This window comes from Mytilus edulis, chromosome 4 (genome assembly GCF_963676685.1).
Source record: "Mytilus edulis chromosome 4, xbMytEdul2.2, whole genome shotgun sequence".
In the NCBI taxonomy this organism is placed as follows: Eukaryota; Metazoa; Mollusca; class Bivalvia; order Mytilida; family Mytilidae; genus Mytilus; species Mytilus edulis.
Window position 1 is genome coordinate 12,572,355 of NC_092347.1, and position 26,539 is coordinate 12,598,893.

The following is a 26,539-nucleotide window of genomic DNA, read 5'->3' on the forward strand; positions in this document are numbered from 1 at the left end:
ATGATTATTGTGACATTTTGGACTTTAATAAACGTAATCTATGCATGACGTTTGAAAGTTTGTCTCAACCAAAAAAATACCAACACCAATTTTCACGGAAATTGATTTACGATTCAGCTAAATTTATTGATCATTGTTTTAGACTTATTATAAAAGGTTACCAGTTTAACACTGTTATTAAGATATTTTTTCATTATTTTTTATTGATATAGATATTGATTTTTTATTCGTAAAATAACATTGAGCTAAAATTATTTTTATATATTCATGCTCATTCATATCCCTAGTCTGTTGACACCTGCATCTGGGATTTGTTTAATTTCGTGTTTTTTCTCCGACTGTTAATGACATGATATTTTTATTAGCTGGTGTTGGCTTTTGACTAGCTGTCTGTAGATGCGAGTCTTCTTATAAATGTTATTTTTTATGGGGATATCCAAATACCTTACCACGTCCGGTCTGTTTGTTAGATGTATCGATTTGATGAGTACTTTTCAACTTTTTCTGTAATTTGTTTTTAATGTTGTACTGGTAAACCCCTCTCTGAAGTTAAGAAAAGAAACACTTGGCTAAATATCACATGTTAAAATAGTCGTCAAAATAGATGTGTTACTCAATGTGCCGGTGACCAAATACCATAAACATGTATACTGGATCCATACATATATTGTATCTTTTAAGGTCATCATCAAATTCGCTCGAATCGCATATTGAATTTACTGTTACCATATATATCGCCACTAGCACACCAATTAACTAATAATATATATGTGCCTTGTAGGACCATTAGATAAAAAATGTACAGAATGTTCAGTTGAACCCATCTGCTCTGGGAGTAATGAACAGACGACAAATGGTAGTATAATGTACACGTTCCTTTATTTCTATTATGAAAACTCTTTAGAAGCAAATTGAATTTTAAATTCTTTTTTTATTGAATTTAAGTGCAGAACTTAATTGAGTACTTAATGTGTTGTCTGATCGAGAAAACGTAAGTTGGTGCCAAAAGGGCAATGGTTTTACCAACAAATTTGAAAACTGCATAGCTTTTTAATCATAATGTAAAGATATTATCCTCTTTTTCAATTAAAAGGAACGTATCACGATTTGCTGGCTTGGGCGATATTTGCACAAAGGGAAGACTTAGCATTAATTTTTTGGTCAAAATGTGAGAATCCGTTACGTAAGTATAATGTAATAAAGGATGATTTATTTCATAGATTTGTAGTGTAAATAAATATAACCTCCCGTTATGGCTTACCGCAGACCCAAAAACCTCATAGACATTCTAGTAACATCCAAAGTATCTAAACAGGAGAGATCAACAATCGGAGGTTATACACCATGCGGAAGGGGCAATTGTAAGTGCTGCAGAGTCGCCACTATCGAAACCCTATTCGTCAGCACAGTCACAAAGAAAAAATACAACATATTCATAACATCAAATTGCATTTATGTTTTAACGTGTGGAACTTGCAAAATACAATATGTTGGTGAAACAGAAACACCATTTAATATCCGACTAAATAACCATCGGTCATTTTATACAAAAGAAAGGAACTGCCCAATTACAAGACACCTTTTAAGAGCAGGACATGATTTTGAAAACGTCACATTTCAAATCATTGAGAAAAATCAAAATTGGGATACACAAGGAAGACAAAAAAGAGAGAGATTTTGGATGCAGCAGTTACGAACTCTTGAATCTGATGAACTCAATGAGAGAGACGAAAAAAGATTTAAAAACAAATCAAAACCATAATTATCTTGAAATCATACAAATTAATTTGTAGAAATTCATACAATTAATCGAACATCTATAAATGTGTTAAACTTTTATTCCAAGTTTTGTAGTTGTAGCTACAAACATATTTTATGCAACATCAATCAATATGTTATACTTTTCCTCAACTCTTGTATAGATTAAGCTACAAAAATATTTTTTTGTCATGCATCCGATTTCACCTTGAGAGATGCACACGCCTGATGAAGCTAATTTGTTTAGCGAAATATTGCGTATTTCTATTTAACATCTAATTATACCTTACAATCATATCATGCTGATAACTTTGATAACTATTTACACCACCAGGTCGATGTCACTGCTGGTGAACGTTTCGTCTCCGAGGGTAGTCAGCATTTCAATGTTGATAGGAAATCAATTATGTGGTCACTTTTATAAATATCCTGCTTACAAAAGTTTTAATTTTTCGAAAAACTAAGATTTTTTTTATCCCTGCAGGCAAAAATTACCTTAGACGTTTTTGGCACAACTTTTTTGGAATTTTGGCTCTTCAACTTTGTACTTGGTTGGCTTTATAACTTTTATGATATGAGCATCACTGATGTGTCTTATGTAGACGAAAAGCGCGTCTGGCTTAGTTTGAAAATTTTAATCCTAGTATCTTTGATAACTATTTACAGTAACAGCTATTATGACCAGCAGCATACTGAACACTATGGCGGAAATGGTAAATAGTGCAAAAGATCTTAACCTTAACAATGATCTATTGAAACACTCCAGGTGAATTTAAATAGAATTATTATAAGACATCCACCTGTATGTTTCTGCTGTACCTCGTGAATCAATAGTATATAAAAGAATAACAGGAATTACCATAAAACATACATATGAGACAATACAACATATCACAAACAACTCGACAAAAAAGGTTGTGCAACTAATTTCTATGATGCATATGTGTCTACATTTTCTGATATGTAACTAATTATCTGTAAAAAGTTCATTATAAACAAACGTCAAATAATCCTTAAATCCATATTTTCCCCTTATTAGTATTTGTTTTACTCCACCACAATGTTTTTGACTGACAATAACCTTTTACAAGAAGGATACATTGCTAAAAACTGTAACTATAAAAAAAAAAAAAAGGTGTGGTATGATTGCCAATGATACAACTGTCCACAAGAGACCAAAATGACACAGACATTAACAACTATAGTTCACCGTACGGCCTTCAACAATGAGCAAAGCCCATACCACGTAGTCAGCTATAAAAGGCCCCGATATGAAAATGGAAAACAATTCAAACGAGAAAACTAACGGCCTTATTTATATAAATAAAGATGAACGAAAAACAAATATGTAACACATATAAAAATCGACAACCACTGCATTACAGGCTCCTGACTTGGGACATACACATACATGAATAATGTGGCGGGGTTAAACTAGTTGTGTTTCACATCTAACGTTTTTATTCATATATGATCTAATCAACACTTTGATTACAAGTGCGACATTTCAAATATGAAGACAGACGGACTTTAAAAACGCAACACTAGATTATTCTGCTTTATTCCCATTTTCAAAAAAGCAAATTTTGCCAAACATTATAAAACGAATTTTTTATTCATTTCTTAATTTTCTGAAAGAAAGTTTGCAATTCAAAAGTAGAACTGATGGCGTCTTTTAAAAGCTGAAACCGTGTAGATGTGTTAAAAGTAGATCACAAAAATACTGAACTCAGAGGAAAATCTAATAGGAAAGTCTATAATTACATGGCAAAATTAAATGACAAAACACATCCAAAACGAATGGACAAGAACTGTCATATTCCTGACTTGGTACAGGCATTTTCAAATGTAGAAAATGGTGGATACCGTCGGAAGCAAATACAGCCTGCAACCAATGCCAATATGAATATCAGAAAGGTCAACCAATTCTGCTGGGCATGTTTTAATTACTGTTTTGTACTTTGTGATTTGGCATCTTTCCATGAATTACAGTGTGTTTTAGCAATTACGTGGTTTAATATTCAGTTCTTCAAATGTTTTGCTGCAGTTGACTTTGCTGCCGTAAACTTGTCTCGCAAATGACGTTATATCAAAATTTATTGACGTTGCGTTGTTACTACGTTTTGGTCTGGTCAAAAAATGTCATCAACAAATCCCGTTTGCATTTAGTTTTGTTGTAAGGACAGTTTGATTTAAGAATTTGTGCCACTTCAATAATCCGATATGTTTAATAACCATAAACATGTATATATGTTCCGGATCATATGAGGTTTTGGACCATACGTATATGGTCATGACCATATGTGTATGCTTATACGGTCCAACCACACGCGTAGGGTCCGACCGAACGCGGATGGTGAGACAATATGAGTATATACTCGTTTAGTAATAACGGGCCGGACCATATGAGTATTTGGACCGTATAGGTATTTGTTTCAAATATGCACGAGTTACGTTTCAATAACACAATACACTTTATCTGTAAAACCCAATGATAGATAAATGAAATGTATCAATTTTATAACTCAAAGGCTACCCAAAAAAACGGCACAATTTGAAACCCTCTGTCTTTCACATATTGCCTTATCTGGGTGTGTCATCTCCAGTTATTAGACTTTTTATCCTGTCGTTTTTTTCGTCAGTTAGAAAAGTTGACTTTTAACAGTTATTAAGAAATTTTTGAAAGTTATATTCCAAAGTCGAGATATTGACATTCACTCGTAATACTAATTCGGTAATGAACATAGTTTACCATAGTTCGACTATGAAGTAGAATTAACTTTGTGGAACTGCTTTTTTATTTAGTTAATCTTGTTATTTTTATACATTGCTATATAATAATATAATTTTAAAAAATATCCTTTGATAAGTTGTTTTTTTTTGTAATTTATTTTTATTTCATCTGAAAATACACCAAGTATTGTGATACATAATTATATAGTTAATTCATAATACATGTATTGATATTAAATTTTTAAATAACAGTCTAAAATTAAAAAGTTTGTTATGCTAATTGTTCTAAATTTTCTACTCGATCATACACATCCATTTTCACTCTGGATTAGAATACTTGAATATGCTGTTAAGGTTAATGATGGCATCAGCCTTCTCCTCTTGCCACATGCATTACTGTCTATAAAATGATATTGAACACGAGAGGTACCAGGAGAGGCCAATAGAGATAATTAATAGATAACATGTTGGACAGAATCACATAATAAATGTCAACCTTAGTCAAGGGGAGATAATTCAAATACAATCAAACAAAAACTAGTATATCAATATATATATATATATATATAACAATATCAATAAACATAGATAGTACTTTTAAGATGCAATCAAATCACTGTCCAGTTGTGGTGTGCACCAACATATTTTTAATTCTACATGAACTATCATAAAGCCTTAAGTAAGTACAAAATAGAAAGATCTCTCCTCAAATGTGAACTAAGTTTGTAATTAATTCCCATTTACTATAAAATTTCTCTCTTGCTTTAGGGTATCTGTAAAAGGAGGTAGATATTTTTTTCTATTCGATAGGAATTTTTAATCATAGCTATGACACCTGTAAGAGTCGGTAATGAAGTATTAAAGCGACATGTATAAATGGAATATTTAACCAAAATAATGAGTAGGTTTAGGGAAAAATCCCAAGACTCTAACCCAAGAACAATATTTTCCACATTAGGTATTAAAGTTAAATTATTTTCAACTAGAAGAAGTGCTGCAATTTCTAACCACAAATTTCTAACTAGGGTACATTCCCAGAAAAGGTGACTTATAGTTTCTTTAGTTTCATTACAGAAACTACATAAGTTAGTTTCTTTAACTTATATCTCAGCAATAATGCATTTATAGCAAGAGTTCTATGTAAGGTTTTAAACTGGAACATACTAAATTTGTTGTTTTTAGTGCAACAAAAGGGTAAATTATAAATGAAATCCCAATTTTCTAAATGATTGCATAGTTCCTTACACATTTCGTCTTCTTGTTTTGTAGGACGTTCTGTATACATTGACAAGAATTTTTTTATAAAAGAACTGACATGACTTTTTATTGTTTTTTATAAATTCAAATTTATCGCTAGATATGTGCGTAATTTCTCTGAAGTAGTGATTAGCTTTTTCCAGTCTTTTGGTATCATATGAAGCAAAGAATCGTATTCCAAAAAATGAATATTAATGTTATATTTTTCGCAGAATTCTTTTAAGTAAAAAAATTACTGTTTTCATCAAGTAAATCACCTACAAAGAATACTCCTGATTCAACCCACCTCTGGTAAAAGACAGTTTTATTATTAATTTTCAAACTCTTGTTTAGCCATATGGATTGTTTCATGATCCCTTCAACAGTGCCATTAGTGACAGTGTTTAGGATATTCCAGTTTAGTAAAATTTCTTTCCAGAAATTATTAAACTTATCACTGTCTGATTAACAACATTTCAACTAGTTCGATCATCATTTGTATTGTAAATAAACGAATTGAATGATAAATTAACATGATTAATTCCAGACTGTTTGAAAAAAGAGCGCTTTTTCTTATGAATTCCTTATATGAAGAGAATGATGAAGGCTGCATGAGTTTGATGAACACAGAAAACAAAGTTTGGGGAATTCGTGTTGCTCCAGTAGAATGTGCCTTTGATAACGGAATGATTGACGTAGTGGGACATCCATGCGTACAGAGATTATTAAACAGAGTCTGGTACAATGATACAGCATCGATGTGGCGAGACTGGATAAAGGTAGTTTTGAATGATTTTTTTCTTATCCGATTGTCTAGCATATACATTTTAACTTTCAATACTCAGTTAACATTTCAAACTTCAGATTGTTTAATACATTATGTACCATGTCAGAAAAGAGGCATTCATACTTCTATGCCTGTACATACCATCATATTTCAGTTCTTTTTTTATTCGTGTGGATTTGAAATCTATAGTTATATAGTCATTTGAACATAGTTCAATATAAAAAAAATCTTTTCATTGAATAAATAAATGCTCAACTATTATCATGACTATGTCAGATTTCTATGCAATGTCTATTTATTTCACTGTTTGCTTAATAGACAAAAAATTAAGTATTTGCAGTGATTACTTCTGCTCATTACACTTGCACAACTATCTAACGTATAATACACACACGCGAAAAAAAGAAGAAGTTAGAAAATGACATAAAGTTGCAATTATCCGAGTTTCTAGGTTGCAATTTATGACAGGGAGAAGAATATGGATTTAAAACTTAAAATTTTCGTTTTTTATTCTTAAAGCACATTATAATATGTACCTTCTTATTATTAGTAATTATTTTTTTCTCACATATATGGGGTATATGGTATACTCATAACATAATCTGACACTTTAAATAACCAGTAGCGTAAAATACATGATCGATATTGTTCATCATAATTTGGAACATTCAATAAAAAGGCCAAAGGCACATTAAAATTCATAAATCGAAAATAAACTGACAACGCCATGGATAAAAGAGAAAAAAAGACAAACATCAAACAAAAGACACAAAATAGAAAACTGAACACTGATCAAAATTGATTTTTTTTTGTTTTTTTGTTTATAATGACATGTATTGCTTACCACTATTCAAACAATGGAGACTATTATCATATTGCTTTTACATTAAAAAAAACTCTAGTCTATCCTTATTATGCAATCATGAAAGGCAAATATCCACATAATCAGTCGTTCTAAGACTTCTGTTTTAGACATTATTGACTATCAGGTGTTCGTTCCTGTGTTGTACAAGTAGCAACCTTCCAGTCGCACCTGCATACGGGGTATATATCTTTCAATTGATACGATATTCCCGTGCTTGCATTTCCTATCATAATTTGTTTTTATAGAGGGTTGCTGCTCATACGGAAGCTATTTAACCAAGAGTTACACATGGTGAAGTTGAAATCATCCCTTCGTAAATTTTACGGACGCCATAACGAGTTGGTTGACCGTTATGAAATTACCGTTTCACAAATGATATCAGATATGTTCCTTACGTCGTAACTACAATCCCCTTCCCTTTCATGAATGTGACCCACCAAATTAGACTATTTACCGGATTTGTTATCACATAAGAAACACGACGGGTGCCACATGTGGAGCAGGATATACTTACCCTTCCGGAGCATCTGAGATAACCCCTAGTTTTTGGTGGTGTTCGTGTTGCTTATTCTTTAGTTTTCTATGTTGTATCATGTGTACTATTGTTTGCCTGTTTGTATTTTCATTTTTAGCCGTGACGTTGTCAGTTTATTTTCGAGTTATGAGTTTGACTGCCCCTCTGGTATCTTTCGTCCCTTTTTGTACAAATATAGGCGAAAATATTTTGTCAAACATAATCTAAATCTAGGAAATCTATAAGGAAGAGACGAATCATTAAAACAACACCTATTGAATCGCATTATTTTCAAAGAATTCAGTACGCCAGATGCAGAGACATATTTAATCAATTGAATATGAAACATAATGATAAGAGTCGATATATGCAACGTATGTTTTGTCAGATTTATTGCAACTTGCTTCAAAAGATCAGACAATAAAAAAGTATTTGTTTGAATAAAAGATGCTCTTCGGTAAACACTATTGAAGTCAATCATAATACAATATTTGAAATATTTGATTGAAATATATCCACAAAATGTAATAAGCTTGTTTTCGATAGAATTTAGATAATAAGATTTTTGATTCATTTTTCCTTATATTAAAATTACTAGTTAGTTATCGAAAAATTGAAGAAGGAGTTTTGAACCAAATGTAAACATTTAAAGTCGGGTAAAAAGTTTTAATACACTAACGTAATGTTCTCATTTCATCAGCATACATGCATGTAGACCGTTGGTTTTCCCGTTTTGATGGTTTTACGTTAGTAATTTTGGGGCCCTTTATAGCTTGTTGATCGGTATGCGCCAAGGCTCCGTGTTGAAGTCCGTACATTGACCTATAATGGTTTACTTTTATAAATTGTTATTTGGATGGAGAGTTGTCTCATTGGCACTCACACCACATCTTCCATTATCTATGTGATCATATTCTACATTGTTTTCAATATTTAATGTCTTTTTTCAAAAGGACCTTCTGTAAATGAGTTCAGGTAGTTATTTAACCTATTTGCATGTAAACTTTCTTCGTAAGGTTGAAAACAGTAGTTTTACGTCAATCGTATGTATATCTAACATTTTTATTTTACAGAGCCTCGTTAACTATCATGGCTCTGTAGCATGTCAAGCAGCATTGACATCTCCATCTATGGTGTTTTTGGTTCATTATGTAAGATATAATACTTTAACATATATTTGAAATGTAAAGTAGAGCCTATAGTATATCACTGATACTATTATCTGTTAATTTGAACCTAAAATAATATCTGAAAACCGTTCCTTTTGTGAATTATTCTACATTCTATATATATGTTTTACTCACATCGACGTCTTCTAATCGACATTCGTTCCTCAAATCGACGTCCAAATCTGACAACACGTTCTCAAATCGACGTCCAATACTTTGAGTCTCTAGTTGACGTCATGTATTGCCAAAACGATGTCCGATTGATTGTAGTCTTCTCTAATCGATGTCCAATATCAATAAATCATACATTACTGGACTTACATTTATACATGTACATGTTTTGTAAGGTTCGTATTACAACTTAGTTTTTCAATTATTTATACATACTTTCCATATGCATATACTAGTAGATTTTTTCAACCCGAAATAGACAACATGCCTATTAATATTTATCTTGATAAAAAGTTCATCCAAAATCGATCTACATGTTAGTCTGGCATTCCTATTCATATAAGATAGATGTAAGTGCAAGTCAATAAGAAAACAACCCAACGAAAGAAAACCAAACGACATATATAGGGAATTATTCAGTCTTCAGCAATCGACAAAATAAAGATGTACAGCCATTTGTTTTTTTGTAGTATTATAATTCGGACTCTGCAAGATATTTTTCAACAAATGTCTGAGTTTTACACCTAGAGTGAAATATATACATTCTTTTTTGTACGCAAGACATTGGCATTATATTTTTATGAAGTGCTGTTCCACTACTCAATGTCCTTCTTAAAGCACCTGGTACTATATTTTCTACCTTGGTAATATCTTGGAAGATTTTATCATAGGATTTCTAGGTGCCATGATGCTATTTTGTTTTTGGGAAAACCAGTGCTTTGTTAATTTCCATGGTGCTATTTGATTTGTCTGGGGAGAATACTATCACTGTTCCATTTTAAGAAGGGTTAAGTACTGACACACATGTTTAACATCGCCACTTTCTGTATGTGCCTGTAGTCAAGTGGTTGTCGATCTGAGTCTTACAAAAAACATTTTTGAAATATAAAGTACAGCCTATTGAATATCACTGATATTAATATCTGTTAATTTGAACTTAATGTAATATCTGAAAACCGTTCCTTTTGTAAATTATTCTACATTCTCTATAAATATTTATCATGTGCAGTAAGCACGCAAATATTTCAAAGTGTTCCGATTTAATTTAAAAAGTTAGAAATGCAAAAGCAGTAATCATTCAAACAATCTAGTCTTATATACTTGTAGATGCAACACTGGTAACATTCCTAAATACTCATATCAATACATTCATTCTGGACTAAGTGTGTTCTATATAAAATCATAAATCCTCCTTATCATACAACTAACAAATTCTCCAAAAAACAAACTGTCTGGATTTTTTAATAAACCAGAATTTCGAAAGGGTACATTTTCATTAAAAATTGTACGTTAAAGTCATAAGCAACCTCAAATTAAAAAAAATTTAATGCATATGTTTTTTTTTATAACTCAATGAATAGTTTTCATTATAAAACTTATGTACATATACTTTTTTCTGAAGACAATTCTTTAATTTGTTCATATTCAGAAGAAGTTTACTTTCTTTTATTTGCGTGCTTCCAGTAAGTAATTCTCCGACATATTTTCCGTACTTTCACAAAAACATTGACCTAATGAAATAAAATGACGATTATACGAAATTTATGCGAAAAAATGATAAAATCGTGCACAGAAGACTAAGTTTATGATCTTTGTATGCATTGGTTCAAGACTGGGAATAACATTATTTTTCACCGGTCACTCGTTTATTATGACTTTAATCTATTATCAGAAATAAATTAGTTCACATCTCAGAATATTTTTCATTTTAAATGTTTCTTCGTTTTGTAGCTTCTGATGTTAGGTATTCTCATAGCATACAGTGCATTCCTCTTATCTAATGTGAAAGGTATTACAACGATTGGTGATATTGGAGTTTATGAATTGCTACTGTATGTATGGATCACTGCAGATGCAATAGAAGAAATAATTGTATGTATTGGCGTATTTTTAATCAAAAATGTTTATAAAACATATTAAAACATATAGAAAACGTTCAGATGACTACTAAAAGCGTTTTCATATATATAATTAATTATTATTAAAGAGGAAAATAACATCATACAAATCTTCCCCGATGATACATTTCATTGTTGACGAACTGATTTAGATGCAGCTAAAATTAACCAGACTTTCCGGTTTAATATAAAATATCAAAAGTTCTGGCTACACACTGAAGCATTTTACAATATGTTTCAGCTTCAAGTGGTATATTTGTTTATCTATTAAACCCAAATCGAAAGACACGACGAAGGCAAACTAAAACATATGCCAGGATAAAACAATCAACACTATAGTCAAAATAGATAAGTGTATAAAGTACTATGGTCCAAATGCCCTCCGAAGAAAGCTAAACACTGAGCAGGACAGAATCATACATCGACATACGAAAACTAATGTTTTTAGGTTTCGTCAGTCATACAGTGGATAAATATAAGTTTTTCTGTCTTTTTTTTTTTTTACGTTTTTCTAAGGTATCAACAACATCCTTATCTTTAGAATGTGTAAATTTATAATATATTTTAAATATATGTTGTTTCAAAATGCATAAGAGGCACACTGATGCTCTACAAATTAAAAATCATCCTTAAATCAATTGAATATTGTCTAGTTAAACAATATATTATTTAATCATCTTTATCATTATAATAGAGATAGATAGAACTGATAGAAATTTCAAATAGCATGAATGATCAGCCAGAAGAGATCTTCAAATAATTCAACATGACCGAAATCGTCAGAGAATCCTTACTGAAGTATTTTTGCATTGTGTGCCTATTATATAAAAACTATAATGGATATAGATAAAAACTTTAAAAAGGTAAAATGATAAGATCTTCAAAGACTAAATATGTACACCCCATTTCTCTATATTTTTCAATCGAATCAAAACTAAATTAGTTCGAATAAATGCAATTACGTTTTTTTTCTTCAGAGGAACATTGTGATAACGGTACACAGACAGACAAACAACAAGCAATCTCGTAAAATGTTTCGGTTGTATTGTTACCTGACGAACTTCTGGAATATTTTAGCATTGCTGCTATATACAATACTTATATCAGCTGTACTTGTTCGAATTTTCAATGTTGGCCAGCGCATAGAAATACGACTTTACAGCCTTGGATTGTTTATCATTTATATGAGATTTTTTCACAGTTTAATGGTTCTGAAATATTTTGGCCTTAAACTGATAATGATTGGCAAAATGGTATGTTAATATTTTACGGGCATGCTGAAGCAAGTATCCGGCTACGGTATTTTCTAGTTCCGGTGAAGAAATATTTGTTATATCGGACTCGTTCTGTTCTTCGGTCGGGTTGTTTTCACTTTGAGACATTCCTCGCATCATTCTCAATTCTATAAGTCATTCCATTTTTAAAATATAATAACATCCTATGGAGGAGATTATGCAGTGACATTTTCTTTTGAGTTATCTTCTTACTGAATACAAAAAGGAAGTTAATTCGTACAATAATCAGGAATGTAAGTGTATATGGAAAACTGTAGTCATCAGTTTGCCGCTTCTGTGTTAAAGCGACAACAACTCGACCATAGAGCAGACAACAGCCGAAGGCCACCAATGGGTCTTCAATGTAGCAAGGAACTGACGCACACGGAGGCGTCCTTCAGCTGGCCCCTTAATAGAAATGAATTCTAGTTCAGTGATGATGGACGTCATACTATACACAAGAAACTAAAATTAAAAATCATACAAGACTTACAAAGTCCAGAGGCTCCTGACTTGGGACAGGCGCAAAAATGCAGCGGGGCTTTTAGATCTCAACCCTCACCGTTTACCTGTAGTCAATGTAGAAAAGTAAACGCATAACAATACGCACAGTAAAATTAAGTTTAAAAGAAGTCCGAGTCCGATATCAGAGGAGGTAACAAAAGCAAATAAACAAAATGACAATAATACATAAATAACAACAGACTAATAGCAGTTACTGACATGCCAGCTCCAGACCTCAATTAAACTGATTGAAAGATTGTGTTTTCTTCATGTGAATATCAGACACAATCCCTCCCGTTAGAGGTTTAGTATTATACCATCATAATATATTTGAGAAGAACATAACTCGGGTCATGCCAACAACTGTTTTTTTTTAAATAAATGTGTTTATTTCCGATGCAAAGACCCTATTAGTGAATCAATATTAAAGCCAACATATGCAATCTTTAATGACTTGACAACAGTATCGTAACTATATCCCTTCTTAATAAGTCTGTTTAAAGGTTTTGTTAGCTTCTGAGTTGAATACTGACATTTTTGTGCTTTGTAAAGAATATTACAATAAAAGATTGAATGTGAAATATCTGAAGGTATAAGAAGTCTGCATGTTGAGTTATATTTACAAATGACGTCCTTGTACCGATGATAAAATTAAGTAAATGTTTTGACTAGTTTGTGATATCGAAAACCCTACTGTAATAACTTTTCAGTAATACATGTGTCTCTCGTTAAATTCTAAAACGTTGTTACATACACAGGCGAATCGTTCAAGTTGAGATATATAAACACCGTAAGATGGTGACAAGGGAACGTCACCATCTGAAAATGATTAATCAATGATAGGAAATGAAAAATCCTCTCTTTTATCATAAATTTGCATTAAGCTTTCTGTTTATGATATAGATATCAACATCGAGGAAAGGGCCGTGGTCATTGTTAGTATTAGCTTTATTTAAATTAAGTTCAACAGAATAAATTTCTTAAGTATACATACTGAAGTCGTCATTATTGAGGGCCAATATATCATTCAAATATCTATTAGTATTATTACATTTTTGTATAGATGTTGTTTCAATTGTTTTTTGTTGGATTTAGTCATAAATTATAACTTATAGCAATACAAAAACATGTCCGAAATAGGTGGTGCACAGTTATATTCCCCATTGGAATTGATAAATTGACGATATACGGTATCTCCAAAGCGAACATAAATGTTATCTAGTAAAAATCCAAGGTCAGATATAGTATCAAAGCATGTCCAATTGACATAGTTCTTCTGTTTATTGCTACTAAAAAAAGACCTAAAGAGTTTGAACATATGTATTCGCATTCTGACTTTTTAAATGCCCATTTAATTAGAAAGGTGAATTTTTCCAAATGAGAATGTGATGCAAAATGGTATATAGGGTAGAAAATCGAAACTTCGAACAGATTCAAAGGCACCAATATAAGCATGCATACTTTATTCGTTTAGGGGCCAGCTGAAGGACGCCTCCGGGTGCGGGAATTTCTCGCTAAATTGAAGACCTGTTGGTGACCTTCTGCTGTTTTTTTTTTTTTTTTTTTTTTTTCTATGGTCGGGTTGTTGTCTCTTTGGCACATTCCCCATTTTCATTCTCAATTTTATTGTTTATATGTTATGGTTTTCAATATATATGTTTCAAATGATATAAATGTCTAAGAATATAACTTAAACTCGATAATTAATACATTAAAAAGTTTTATTAGATTTTAAATAGAAATATGCAATATTTCGCTAAACAAATTAGCTTCATCAGGCGTGTGCATCCTTCAAGGTGAAATCGGATGAACATTTCGGTTGTACTTAATTAGGAAAGAAAGTGTTTATAATTGTTAAATACCTCGAACACGTTCTCTAATAAAGAATAGACACTGGTTTCTGTATCAGCCTTAATCCTGACAGATATCAAACATTTTCCAAAGGGAAGTTGTCTGAATTGGAAAACCACGATTTCCAGTGAAACAGTAACTATTCATAAATGGCAAATGACTTACATGTAACATGGTTGCCTTTTGTAGTATTCAAATAGCCTGAATATAAGAACTTGGTTTGAATGTTGCCAATGAGACAACAATTTAACAGAGACAACATAAAGTACATGTAAACATTTAATATATCTCTGCAAAACAACTAATCGTACAATGACTGTTTTTCACAACAATCAAAATTAGATTACAAACGGTCTGCTATAAGTGCAAAATAATGCACTTTATCAAATGAATCATAATTGAGCAACGACAGAAGTCGACCATGTTTGTGCATGTTGTCATATTTGTCTTTACAATTATAATACACAAGAAAAAAAATTACAAATTTGAAATAAAAAACATTGTATTCCAAGACCACTTATGATTCACTTATACTTTTAAAACCAAACAAAAAAACCCCAAATCTCTTGTCAGTTCAGAGTAAAGACATGTGCCTGTTTTGTTTTGTTTTTTAGATAGTTTTTGTTTTTTAGCTGTATGTTTTTAATTGCGTATCTGATTTAATGAAAACTAGTGTCGACATAAAATTGAGAATGGAAATGGGGAATGTGTCAAAGAGACAACAACCCGACCAAATAAAAAACAACAGCAGAGGGTCACCAACAGGTCTTCAATGTAGCGAGAAATTCCCGCACCCGGAGGCGTCCTTCAGCTGGCCCCTAAACAAATATATACTAGTCCAGTGATAATAAACGCCATACTAATTTCCAAATTGTACACAAGAAACTAAAATTAAAATAATACAAGACTAACAAAGGCCAGAGGCTCCTGACTTAAGACAGGCGCAAAAATGCGGCGGGGTTAAACATGTTTGTGAGATCTAAACCCTCCCCCTATACCTCTAACCAATGTAGTAAAGTAAACGCATAACAATACGCACATTAAAATTCAGTTCAAGAGAAATCCGAGTCTGATGTCAGAAGATGTAACCAAAGAAAATAAACAAAATGACAATAATACATAAATAACAACAGACTACTAGCAGTTATCTGACATGCCAGCTCCAGACTTCAATTAAACTGACTGAAAGATTATGATTTCATCATATGAACATCAGACACAATCCTTCCCGTTAGGGGTTTAGTATCATACCATCATAACATATATGAGAAGAACATAACCCGTGTCATGCCAACAACTGTTTCTAAAAAAATAATGTGTTTAGTTCCGATGCAAAGACCTTATCAGTGACTCAATATTAACGCCAAAATAAAATGTTTACATTATCAATACAATCTAACATATCGGTAATTTGTAGCTTAAAGAACTGCTTCAATTTAGTTGGATCCTGATTGTTTTTATTGTGTGTGCTGGTGTTATGTACCATTCTAATATGTATCCTAATCATCATGATATGTGGCCAAATAATGGAGCAGAAATAGAGCATTGGCGAATATGGAAGATTCTGGCATTACCTTATTGGCAACTTTATGGTGAACTGTCTCTAGACATGTTAAAAGGTAATTATGATCTGAAAGAGATTTCATTTAACCACACACACGGTAATTTGTAGGAAACATAGTCGAAATAAATACTTTCATAGAACAGAATGGTATTTCAACTCTTAAAACGTAAAACATGCAACCTAAACATATCAGCGTCTTACATAGTTTGCTCTTTATCCTTATTTACCACTTGTCAAGTTTTAACACACAATCTAGAATCTGCTTTCAGGCGGAATTGACAAAAACAAAAATGATAGATATTTGTTTTCGTATTTTGGGATAATGCCTTTCATTATTGTGATTATAAAAACTACTTTATTTATTATTATGATTCAACATGCTTAGCTGAAATTTAAGAACATGGGATCCTTCCCATATGTTGGATGAATTACAGTATTAGACCCATGGGGTCGTAGGAGGTGTAAGCCATTTTCCCAAGAACAAAAAAAAAAAAAAAAACCAATGGAATTTTCTTTAAAAAAAAATCGCCTCTCTATATGCTCGCCAGTATGATTTATTTATGCCCCTTGATTATTAACTTGTAACTAGCGAATGTTTATGTTACTGAAAGTACAACTTGATTAAAGAATTACAATACAATAAAAGAATATAATTATCATCTAATACCTTAGAAGAAAAAAAACATTGAGTCAGCATTTTCTTTCTTATTCATGTATACAACAATTTATAGATGCATTTATTTCTAAAATTTCACGAGTGGATTTAATCCCTTTCCTCTTAAAAAAGTTTTTGAATCAATGAAATAATCTATTTTGTTTAAAAAGGATCTTTTCGAAATACCGCAGTCCCACTAGGTCACGATCGCACTACGATCTGTAAAAAAAAATGCAAATTATAATGATCGTAGTACGATCGTGTATATCGCAGTAAACGTCGTATCACGGTCATGGTGTAGTCTTTAAGATCATGATGACCGTATTCAACTTCGAACATGTTCAAAACAATCGTGGTGCGGTCTTGGCGAAATCAGGTCGTAGTTGAAGCGTAGTGAGAGCGCACTAATATCGTAGTAAGATCGCAGAGGTCGCTGTCCTATCGTAGCGATAGCGTAGCGGAAGCATGATTCTATTCGGAAAGGCTGCGCTACGATCTCACAGCGACGTTATTATGACCTCATTACGACCATCACATTCTAACCGCGACCCAACTACGCTTACACTACGACTATTCCAAGCTGTTCACGATCATAGTACGATTCAAGCATGCCCTTGCCGTCCTCGTCACGCTCTTCTTACGACATGACTACGTTTATACTACGACCATCATTCGCATTGTCATTTTCACATAAAATATATAAAAAAGTTCCCTAGATTTGGGTTGTCTGTATGTAATTATTCATTTGCTCTAACGGCTCAACCATGCTTCTCGATTTTATATATACACATGGAAAAAAGTATTGCAACACCTTGATTTGTTAAAACTTGAAAAATCATCCTCTTTCTTTGGATGAAATATCATAAAAAATGACTTTTTTGTGTATAATATTATTGAAACATAGTTTATGATAACATTGGCATTGAAACGAACAAAAAATGTTTGAAAAAAAAAAAGATTTATATAACCACAATTTTAATAACAAAATGAAGTGTTTTTTGTACAAAAAAAGCATTTTACAACTTTTACTGTAGTCGAACTTTACAATGTCAGACATTTCAAAATTAATCTTCAGATGACTGTTCACATCATGGTTGATCGTTATATGCCAAAGAATTAATACTTTGTGCGCAGCCTCCATTCAAACGGATAACCGCATCTTAACGTCTTCTGATTCCTGCCATAAATCGACTAATGTGTTGCTAAGGTAGCAGCAACCATTTCTGATGAAGGGCATTGTTTATTTCATAATGTGTTTGAACTGGGGTGTCCTTTCGCGCACTTTCCGCCCAATAGTGTCCCATATGTGCTCGATATGGTTCAAAGTCGGGCTACGATCGGGCCAAGGAAGATGAACCAAATTCCACCATTTGAACATTAGATCTTCCTCCACGATGCTAATTTCCAACTTTGGCCAGCTCTGCACTACATTAGATACGGAAAACTGTGTGTCTGTTCGTTAGCAAAGGTCTCCGAAATGGTCTTATCGCACGATAACCAGTAGCGATGAGTTGATCTCGAACAGTTCTTGTTAAAAGGCTCATGTATGGCCACCACTCTCTTTTTAGGATTGTCTTGTATGCAATGGGTTTCCTTCCGACCAACCTTCATTATGCTTGATTTTCTCTAGCAAATGGTATAGGCGGTTTATTGCAAACAGCGTTTATTGCCTGATTTTTATTCTCAAAACGACTTATAGTGGAATGGTGATGACCAACAATACGTGCAGTTGTTACAGCGACATCCCTGCTTCTCTTATGCTGATAATCATAATCTGCCATCTTGCTGCAGTTAAGAGTTGTCATGAACCCATTACAAGGTGTCAATCACATAACTTTAAAAACTTGGTTATTTAAAGTGTTGAAAACAATGAGGGTAAAAACATCTGTTTTGCTGTTTACGGGTACAGTAGCTGCATGTGCAGATAAAAACTTATCGAGTCGATATTTATTGATTAAACTCAGGTCTTAAATAATGTTTAACTAGTTCTATTTTACCAAATTATATCACAAAAAAATAAAGAGTGTTTTCTTAATTTCAATTTCAATTTGGTGTTGCAAAACTTTTTTCCATGTGTATAGATTAGACCGTTGGTTTTCTCGTTTAAATGGTTTTACACTAGCAATTTTTTTGACTCTTTATAGCTTGATGTTCGGTGTGAGCCAAGGCTCCGTGTTAAAGGCCGTACCTTGCATGGCCTATAATGGTTACTTTTATAAATTGTTACTTGGATGGAGGGTTGTCTCATTGGCAATCATACCACATGTTTCTATATCTATTGACACAGATGTGTCATCTCTGCTATCGTTCACTAAAATATCGTCATTTGAGCTTTATGGACCAGCAATAGGTTGTAATTTAGGTTGGATTGGTCAGTCCGACATCTCTGCTTAAATAGGGTTCGCTACTTTGCTCCCTCTTCCTCTACATCAACCCAAAACACCACGCCGACGTGTTCTAATAGATTTTGGTGGCATATGACTGTATTGTTTCTGAGAAATCTTAGGTTTTAATCAGAAATAAAAAATATTGAACTGATTTTATATGGAACACGATGTTGACGTTATTGCTGAGAACGTAGTAAGGGACGACATCAAAAGAGTTAAATAAAGGATACAAAACTTAATTCACATAGTTTTTTAGTTTTTTTTTTTCACTGACCAACGCCCCCTCCCCCTTTCCCTCTTCTTAATTTAATTCGTGAAAAATTGATTGACCAATATGAATATATATATTTTAAGTCGGAAAAACAAATTCGAGAAAGTTGAACGTCTCGTCTTTTTCACACATAAGGTCATCGAAAGATACCAAGAACTTGTTGTTTGAAATTTCGTACCAACTTCACAAATAATATTGATGATTTTGAAGTACTATTTTCGCGGTACTGATGTTGTTTATCATCTTATTGATGTATTTTTTGTTATGACCTTTCATTGTATTTGCTTATTGTTAATCTCTACTGTTTAGTTCATTTTACGTAATATCCTTTTAGTTTGGCTCAGTATTTATTCATCGTGCCCAGGTGCCTCTGTCTTATTGTGCAATGGTAATTTTTGCCATTAATTTTTGTATTTCGTTGTTGACATAGTAGTTTAATTTGATAATAAAAGTTATTATACTATGTTGAATGCTGTATCCAACTTTTTAAAAGACTAGAACACACCCGTATATCGCGGGTCCGTGACTGAATTAAAGTATATAACTATGCGCAAGCCTTATTTTAGTATTAGTATTGTCATCTGATAAAGTCATGCTGATTATAAGATACACAGTTTTCTCTGCTTTCAAATCTTTCTGTTTGAACCCGTCGAACTGGAACTTATCAATTACCCTTCCAGAGCACCTGAGATCACCCCTAGTTTTTTGGTGGGGTTCGTGTTGTTTATTCTTTAGTTTTCTATGTTGTGTCGTGTGTGCTGTTGTTTGTTTGTCTTTTTAATTTTTAGCCATGGCGTTGTCAGTTTGTTTTAGATTTATGAGTTTGACTGTCCCTTTGGTATCTTTCGTCCCTCTTTTATTGATAATATTAATTATTTGGAAAACAAAAGCTCCTGGAATGGACTATTTTTTAATCAACAGCATTGTATATTAGTAATAAATATTGAATTCTTTGATTCGCTGTTTTACGTCATGCCCGCTAACAAATTGAAAACTGTACCTATACGCCTTACTTTAGTCCAGATTTTTAGTATTCGTATTGTTATCTTAGAAAGTCTAACTGATTAAAATACTACAATAGGTAACAATTTGACAATTAAGTAGTGTCAACCCTGTGATTATGACCCGTGTAATACTATATAGCATATTAATCCTGAATACACCGTTTGGTGGTGCGCCTGTCAGATGCGGAACGTACAGATAAGGTAATCGGTAACAGGTGAATATACTATTGGTGTCGGTATCGGACTCGACCCGGAGCTTCTTAATTATTGGCAATATTAATTACGTGGAAAACAAAAGGGGCTAGAGTGGTGTAATTTTTAATCTACACCTTTGTACTATATTAGTTATATATAAAGTTGAATTCTTTGATTCGTCGTTTTTACGTGATTACGGCTGACAAATTGGACCTCGTAATTTTAGTATTATAGATATATACCAATTTTGTACGCTTTTTCTTGCTCACCTATTGTTGTCAATATAATGGAATGTATGCAGCTGTCATACAAATTAGATTATTTTTGGTTTAATCCACCATTTTTTATATTTGTGTTGTACCTAGTTAGAACTGTGACAACTGTTTTCCGTTTGAGAGGTGTGAGGTTTTGATTTCGTCATTTGTTGATGTCTTTTTCAAGTTGTATTTTCGTTTGAGTTCGTATTTTTTGTAAATTTTACTGTTTTATCTCATTGTACTATATGATTTAGGAGAAACTAATAGCAATGGGACCTGCACATTTGTTAAATCAGAATGGGAAAGTAACACCAACATGGAGAGATGTGTTGAATATGACTGGGCTATTATGGTTATAGCAGCCATCTATATGGTGATATCAAACCTGCTGTTGTTTAACTTGATCATTGCCTTGTTTAGGTAAATAACTCTTAGCATTGTTTTGTGAATGATAAAGAAAATGATATGTTCATATTTTGTTAAATTAGAAATTCAAAATGATAATCTGATCATTTCAGATATATTTATTTTCTAACTAAAAAAAAGTTTATTTTGTACTCATTTTGTTGTTGGATGACCCTTACGGTGGATCCTTTTATTATATAGATCGGATATAAATAAATGTATACATTATCAATACTTTTTAACCCAGAAATATTATGTGTTGAAGATGTAGTATTTGTGGTTGTTAAGATTTTGAAATGTATGTTAAATTCTGTTTAAAACTATAGTTAGCTATTTGCCTATATCTTATGAATTTAACAAAGAATATTGAAGAGAAAGTTAACCTAAACTACTAGTGAGGATCCGGGTTTTTTTTAAAAATAATTCAAGACAAATTGGACTTTTCTACCTGAAAACATTCTCGTTTGTGCTACATGTATGTAAGTCTACATATGCTTTAATTATTTTATTTTGTCTTGTAACTGTCTATTTGGTGAAACCATACCTTGTGCAGATTGTTATTCCTAGGTCGTTAATGTTTTAGTTATCGATTTGAGGAGGTGCAGAATAATTCTGACAGGTTGTGGAAGTATTGGAGATTTGCAATAATTAGAGACTATAGCACAAGATTTCCTGTGCCTTTGAACCTATTGTTACATGTCATCAATTGGGTAATCATTTGTTATAGTAAGTACATTCTATTATAGAATAAAGAAAGTTCTGATTTGAGGTAACATGATGGTAAGCGTCTCGTTAAAATTTGCATTAAGAAAAGAACCATGCAAATTCACATTAATTGATTTTTATAGCACATCCTCATTTTTACAGAAATGTTGTAAACCGTGCCCGGAAATTTAAAAATTATCCATGTAAACTTGTCGCTCCTTCAAATAAACTTATTCTAAAAGGTTACTGATTCAACACTGTAATAAAATCATTGAATATTGTTTTATTGGTTGAAACATCGATTTTGGTATCAGTAAATTTAAAGCCAACTTAATATTACTAGTATGTTATATACATATTCATGGATCTACAATTTGTCGATACCTGTAACTTGGCATTGCACAAGGTCATGTTTTTCTCTGGCTGTTTATGACGTCTTTACACTAAATCCATTGGATGTTGGATGTGGACGGATTGATAGTTTAGTCTTAGATGCATGATTTTTTTTATTAGTTGTTCGTGGCTTTGAACTAGCTGTCAGATAACTGCGAGTACTCTCAGATCTGTTCATTGTGTCTTTATGTGTCGGGATGTATAAGTACCCGGCCACGTACGTCCACTTGTTTTTTTGTCCATCTGATGAGTTAAGCCTTTTTCAACTGATTTTTATAGTTCGTTCTTATGTTGTACTGGTATACCACTGTCCCGGGTAAGGGGAGGGTTGGGATCCCGCTAACATGTTTAACCCCGCCACATTATTTATGTATGTGCCTGTCCCAAGTCAGGAGTCTGTAATTCAGTGGTTGTCGTTTGTTTATGTGTTACATATTTGTTTTTCGTTCATTTTTTTTACATAAATAAGGCCGTTAGTTTTCTCGTTTGAATTGTTTTACATTTTATTTTCTTATTGGGGCCTTTTATAGCTGACTATGCGGTATGGGCTTTGCTCATTGTTGAAGACCGAACGGTGACCTATAGTTGTTAATGTCTGTTTCATTTTGGTCTTTTGTGGATAGTTGTCTCATTGGCAACCATACCACACCTTTTTTATATATATTTTATCGGAATCGGAACGCAATCGGTAAGACAATACGCTTATCTACCGATAAATATATCATGAATATGTCCTAGTGAATTATGACACTGTTTAAGTTAATCAATTTTTTTATTTTCCCTGATCATGCTGATTTTATTCTTAGTTTTAATATCATTTTGTTTTATATATATATCTATGTAGTTAAAATTATTTTCCTTATCAATAGTACATTTTTTTTTACGCGTTTCATGATTTTTTGGTATTAACGTTTACCACAATTTACAAAATAATACTAAATGTGTCGTTAAGAAAGTTATGTATTGTGAAAATTATATTATAATTATCAAAAATACTCATTTTTCTACAACCACATATATATAAGCCACTCATAAAGAACACGAATGTCAATGTGTTTTTATTATAAATATTGTGTCAGTTCTATTATAAAAATACACTTTTAATACAAAACAAGTATTTAAGATTCATCATAACCTGAAAGCTAATATGGCCTTTTTTACACTCTGAGTACAGACAAACCTGTGCACCTGGAGAAGTTTTAAGACATGGCAGGACATAGATAATTAAATTTTAAATGTATTTTAAGTTTCAGAAAATTATAAACATTTCTTGATTTTCATTTTCATTCCTGCAGAAGGTGCAAAAATAAACTAAGTTGGGGAAAGTTTGAGAAGCTCCCATCATATAATCATTTTTTTTAGGAATAGATATAGGTAGATGTGGTATATGTGCCAATTAGACAACTCTCCATCCAAGTCACAATTTATAAAATTAAAATATTACAGGTCAAGCTAAGGTACGAAGACATGATTTATATGGCCAGTATTTTGACCTATACTGGTTTACTTTTATAAATTATGACTTGGATGGAGAGCTGCCTCCTTTGTACGCATATACCACATCTTCTTCTATCTATATAATAGACGGACCATAGAAATCTGATAACTGTGTAACTAAGGGGACCGTATCAAATGAAGTTCTGTATTTTTGTTATTTAACTTTTCATTGCAGAAGGAGATTGTAAGAACCAAGAAGAACAGAACAGTATGTCTTGAATTTAGAAATATTATAATATTGCATTAGTCTACATATTATCCTGTAATATATAGGTTTTACGTATACGTATTCATACCATATCGTCATATGTTTTTAATAGTCTTTGTTGTTTAACAATCTAACAAAATTGGCTCCTTGCAGCAGACACTATTCATAATAACAACTTAAGAGTATGTGTTGCTTTTATACCACACTTACCGGCAACCTTCATATCCGAATCTAAGACAATGAAAAGCCTTATTGGTTTCTTAACTATTTACGTCATACAGATATATTCTTTGAGAAAAAAGAATGATTGTTCAAAGTAGACAAAGAGACACAGTTGTAGGCAACTATAAGTCACCGTACAACCGTCAACTACGTGTATGAGAGAGTGAAAAATAAACAATTAGCAGTATAAAAAACTAAAATAAAGACAGAGCAGTACGAACTCATTGCCAAACAGTAATACATCTCCAACGCTAAAAAGTATCAATTCTCTGTTCTCTTATATCAAAAATTGCTACAAGTCTATTTATTTTCTTTTCAGGAAAATGCATTGGAGCATGCTCACTTGTTCCTGAAACACTAGAAAAGTTACAATCAAAGTACGCCACCAGCCGTCTATACAGCGAAATGACAATGACTTCGATACATTCACATTGATGTTATAATAAGTTTAAATCGAAATACTGTTATATTCATTATTTTAGATGTGTTTGAATTAAAATCTACAGTTTAGACCCATTTAAAGTTCTTTCATATCTCAAAAGCAAAGCAAAAGCGCCTCATATACTAACTGGTACAGGCAAAAATATGTTCTTTGGACTAAATTGTATGATGGGATATATGGACACCTTTTGGGAATCCTGTATCATTAGTCGTATCTTCCAAAAATACACAGATGTTGACATTGCTTCCAAAGGCATGTACCAGATGGTTGCCATTCTGTAAATAACTGTACATGTTTTTCTGTTATTGGGATGCAAGGTTTTAATTGTATCCTTTCTTTTATGGCAAATAGTCAATATTGAACAAGGAGGGGTATATGTGCACAGATTAAATTGTGTACATGTACTGTGCATGTCGGCCTTTTTTGCTTGTTCATTTGTATACGCCCTTCATAATTTTAACGGGACGTATTATGGTAATGCCTGCGTCACACTGTCCCGATTTTTATATACGATGGACACCCGAATGCGAAAATTGTAAGTTCGTACGAAGTTGGTCCCGATCTCGTTAAAATACCAAAAAGTGACCGAAGCAAGCACGATGAATAACGAAGTCTATACGATGGTGCCGAAATTATATACGAAAGCAAAAGATGGACATACGAAGGTTAACCGAAGACGGGTATTTAAGCTTCATATCTCAGCCGAAACCTACACGATGGATCACGAAGGATACACGATGGATTACGAAGGCTACACGATGGATTACGATGATGGCGCGATGGCCATACGATGTCTAAACGATACGAACAGAATTTCGACAACATATCGTTTCTGTACAAGTCTGCCATGCATGGCAGGAAATCGATCTTTTTGTCTAATTCTTATAAAACTTAGTTTATTATCCCCTCGCTTACTACATGTAAGTTGCGTGTAGATAAAATTGTTATGGACACTCTAGAACCAAAATGCTCAAAACTTGGTATGGTGTTACTCGTTAGGAATATCTTTTAAGCGCTATTGACTTTAAAGTTCAAAGGTGAAGGTCACAGTGGCAGTTGTAATACAAGGCAATATCACCCTTGTGGACACTCTAAAACCAATATGCTTCAAAAGATTTAACCACATTTGGTATATTGTTCCTCCTTGTAATGATCTGCCATTTTTTACGTTGAAGGCCAAAGGTCAAGGTCATGCAGATGGACTTGTTTTTTCTCCTTGAAATAGCATAATACACAGAAAATTGGTTGCTCATTTTTTTACCTGCTGGTTCTAAAGACAATATTAAAGGTATTTCCAGTTACTGAATGTTTTGATTGATTTCTAAATAGTTTATGTATGAAATATGCATATTCAATTTACCATTTTCTGCATGTGTCATATACAAATATAGGGTCCATATTTGTCCCCAATATGTTACATACGATGGATGCCACGCTCGGCATTGCCTTGTTTGAACTGTAAAATGTATGCACTAGTCTGAATAATCACCCATAATTAGGCCCATGTTTACTGATCTATCTTAAAGGTAAGGTAATGGGTTCGTTGGTCCCTTTTATTCAAAAAGAGCTCTTTC

At 32.5% G+C, this 26,539-nt stretch overlaps 2 protein-coding genes across 2 annotated transcripts in view; both read left to right on the forward strand.

Annotated features, from left to right (window-relative positions):
- Positions 1 to 1,099, forward strand: part of LOC139518982 (uncharacterized) — a 48,279-nt gene extending 47,180 nt beyond the window's left edge. Inside the window, exon 13 of the mRNA XM_071310692.1 lies at positions 782 to 1,099. Coding sequence (XP_071166793.1) covers positions 782 to 915 — 134 coding nt within the window. The 3' untranslated portion in view covers positions 916 to 1,099. The remainder of the gene's footprint in view (positions 1 to 781) is intronic.
- Positions 1,099 to 25,119, forward strand: LOC139518980 (transient receptor potential cation channel subfamily M member-like 2). The gene is made up of 11 exons (XM_071310691.1): positions 1,099 to 1,183; positions 2,425 to 2,524; positions 6,275 to 6,506; positions 8,967 to 9,044; positions 10,965 to 11,105; positions 12,109 to 12,384; positions 16,178 to 16,379; positions 21,348 to 21,513; positions 22,082 to 22,224; positions 24,269 to 24,301; positions 24,843 to 25,119. The coding sequence occupies exons 2-11, from the start codon at positions 2,436 to 2,438 to the stop codon at positions 24,956 to 24,958; spliced, it is 1,476 nt and encodes a 491-aa protein (XP_071166792.1). The 5' UTR covers positions 1,099 to 1,183; positions 2,425 to 2,435; the 3' UTR covers positions 24,959 to 25,119.
- Positions 25,120 to 26,539: the final 1,420 nt, after the last annotated feature.

Bases quoted from the DNA above. Each gene is read 5' to 3' on its own strand.
- LOC139518980 (XM_071310691.1), top strand. From the start codon at position 2,436: ATGACCAGCAGCATACTGAACACTATGGCGGAAATGGTAAATAGTGCA. The intron at 16,380-21,347 runs GTAATTATGATC...TATATGATTTAG, and splicing joins GTCTCTAGACATGTTAAAAG to GAGAAACTAATAGCAATGGG. The intron at 24,302-24,842 runs GTATGTCTTGAA...TTTTCTTTTCAG, and splicing joins GAACCAAGAAGAACAGAACA to GAAAATGCATTGGAGCATGC.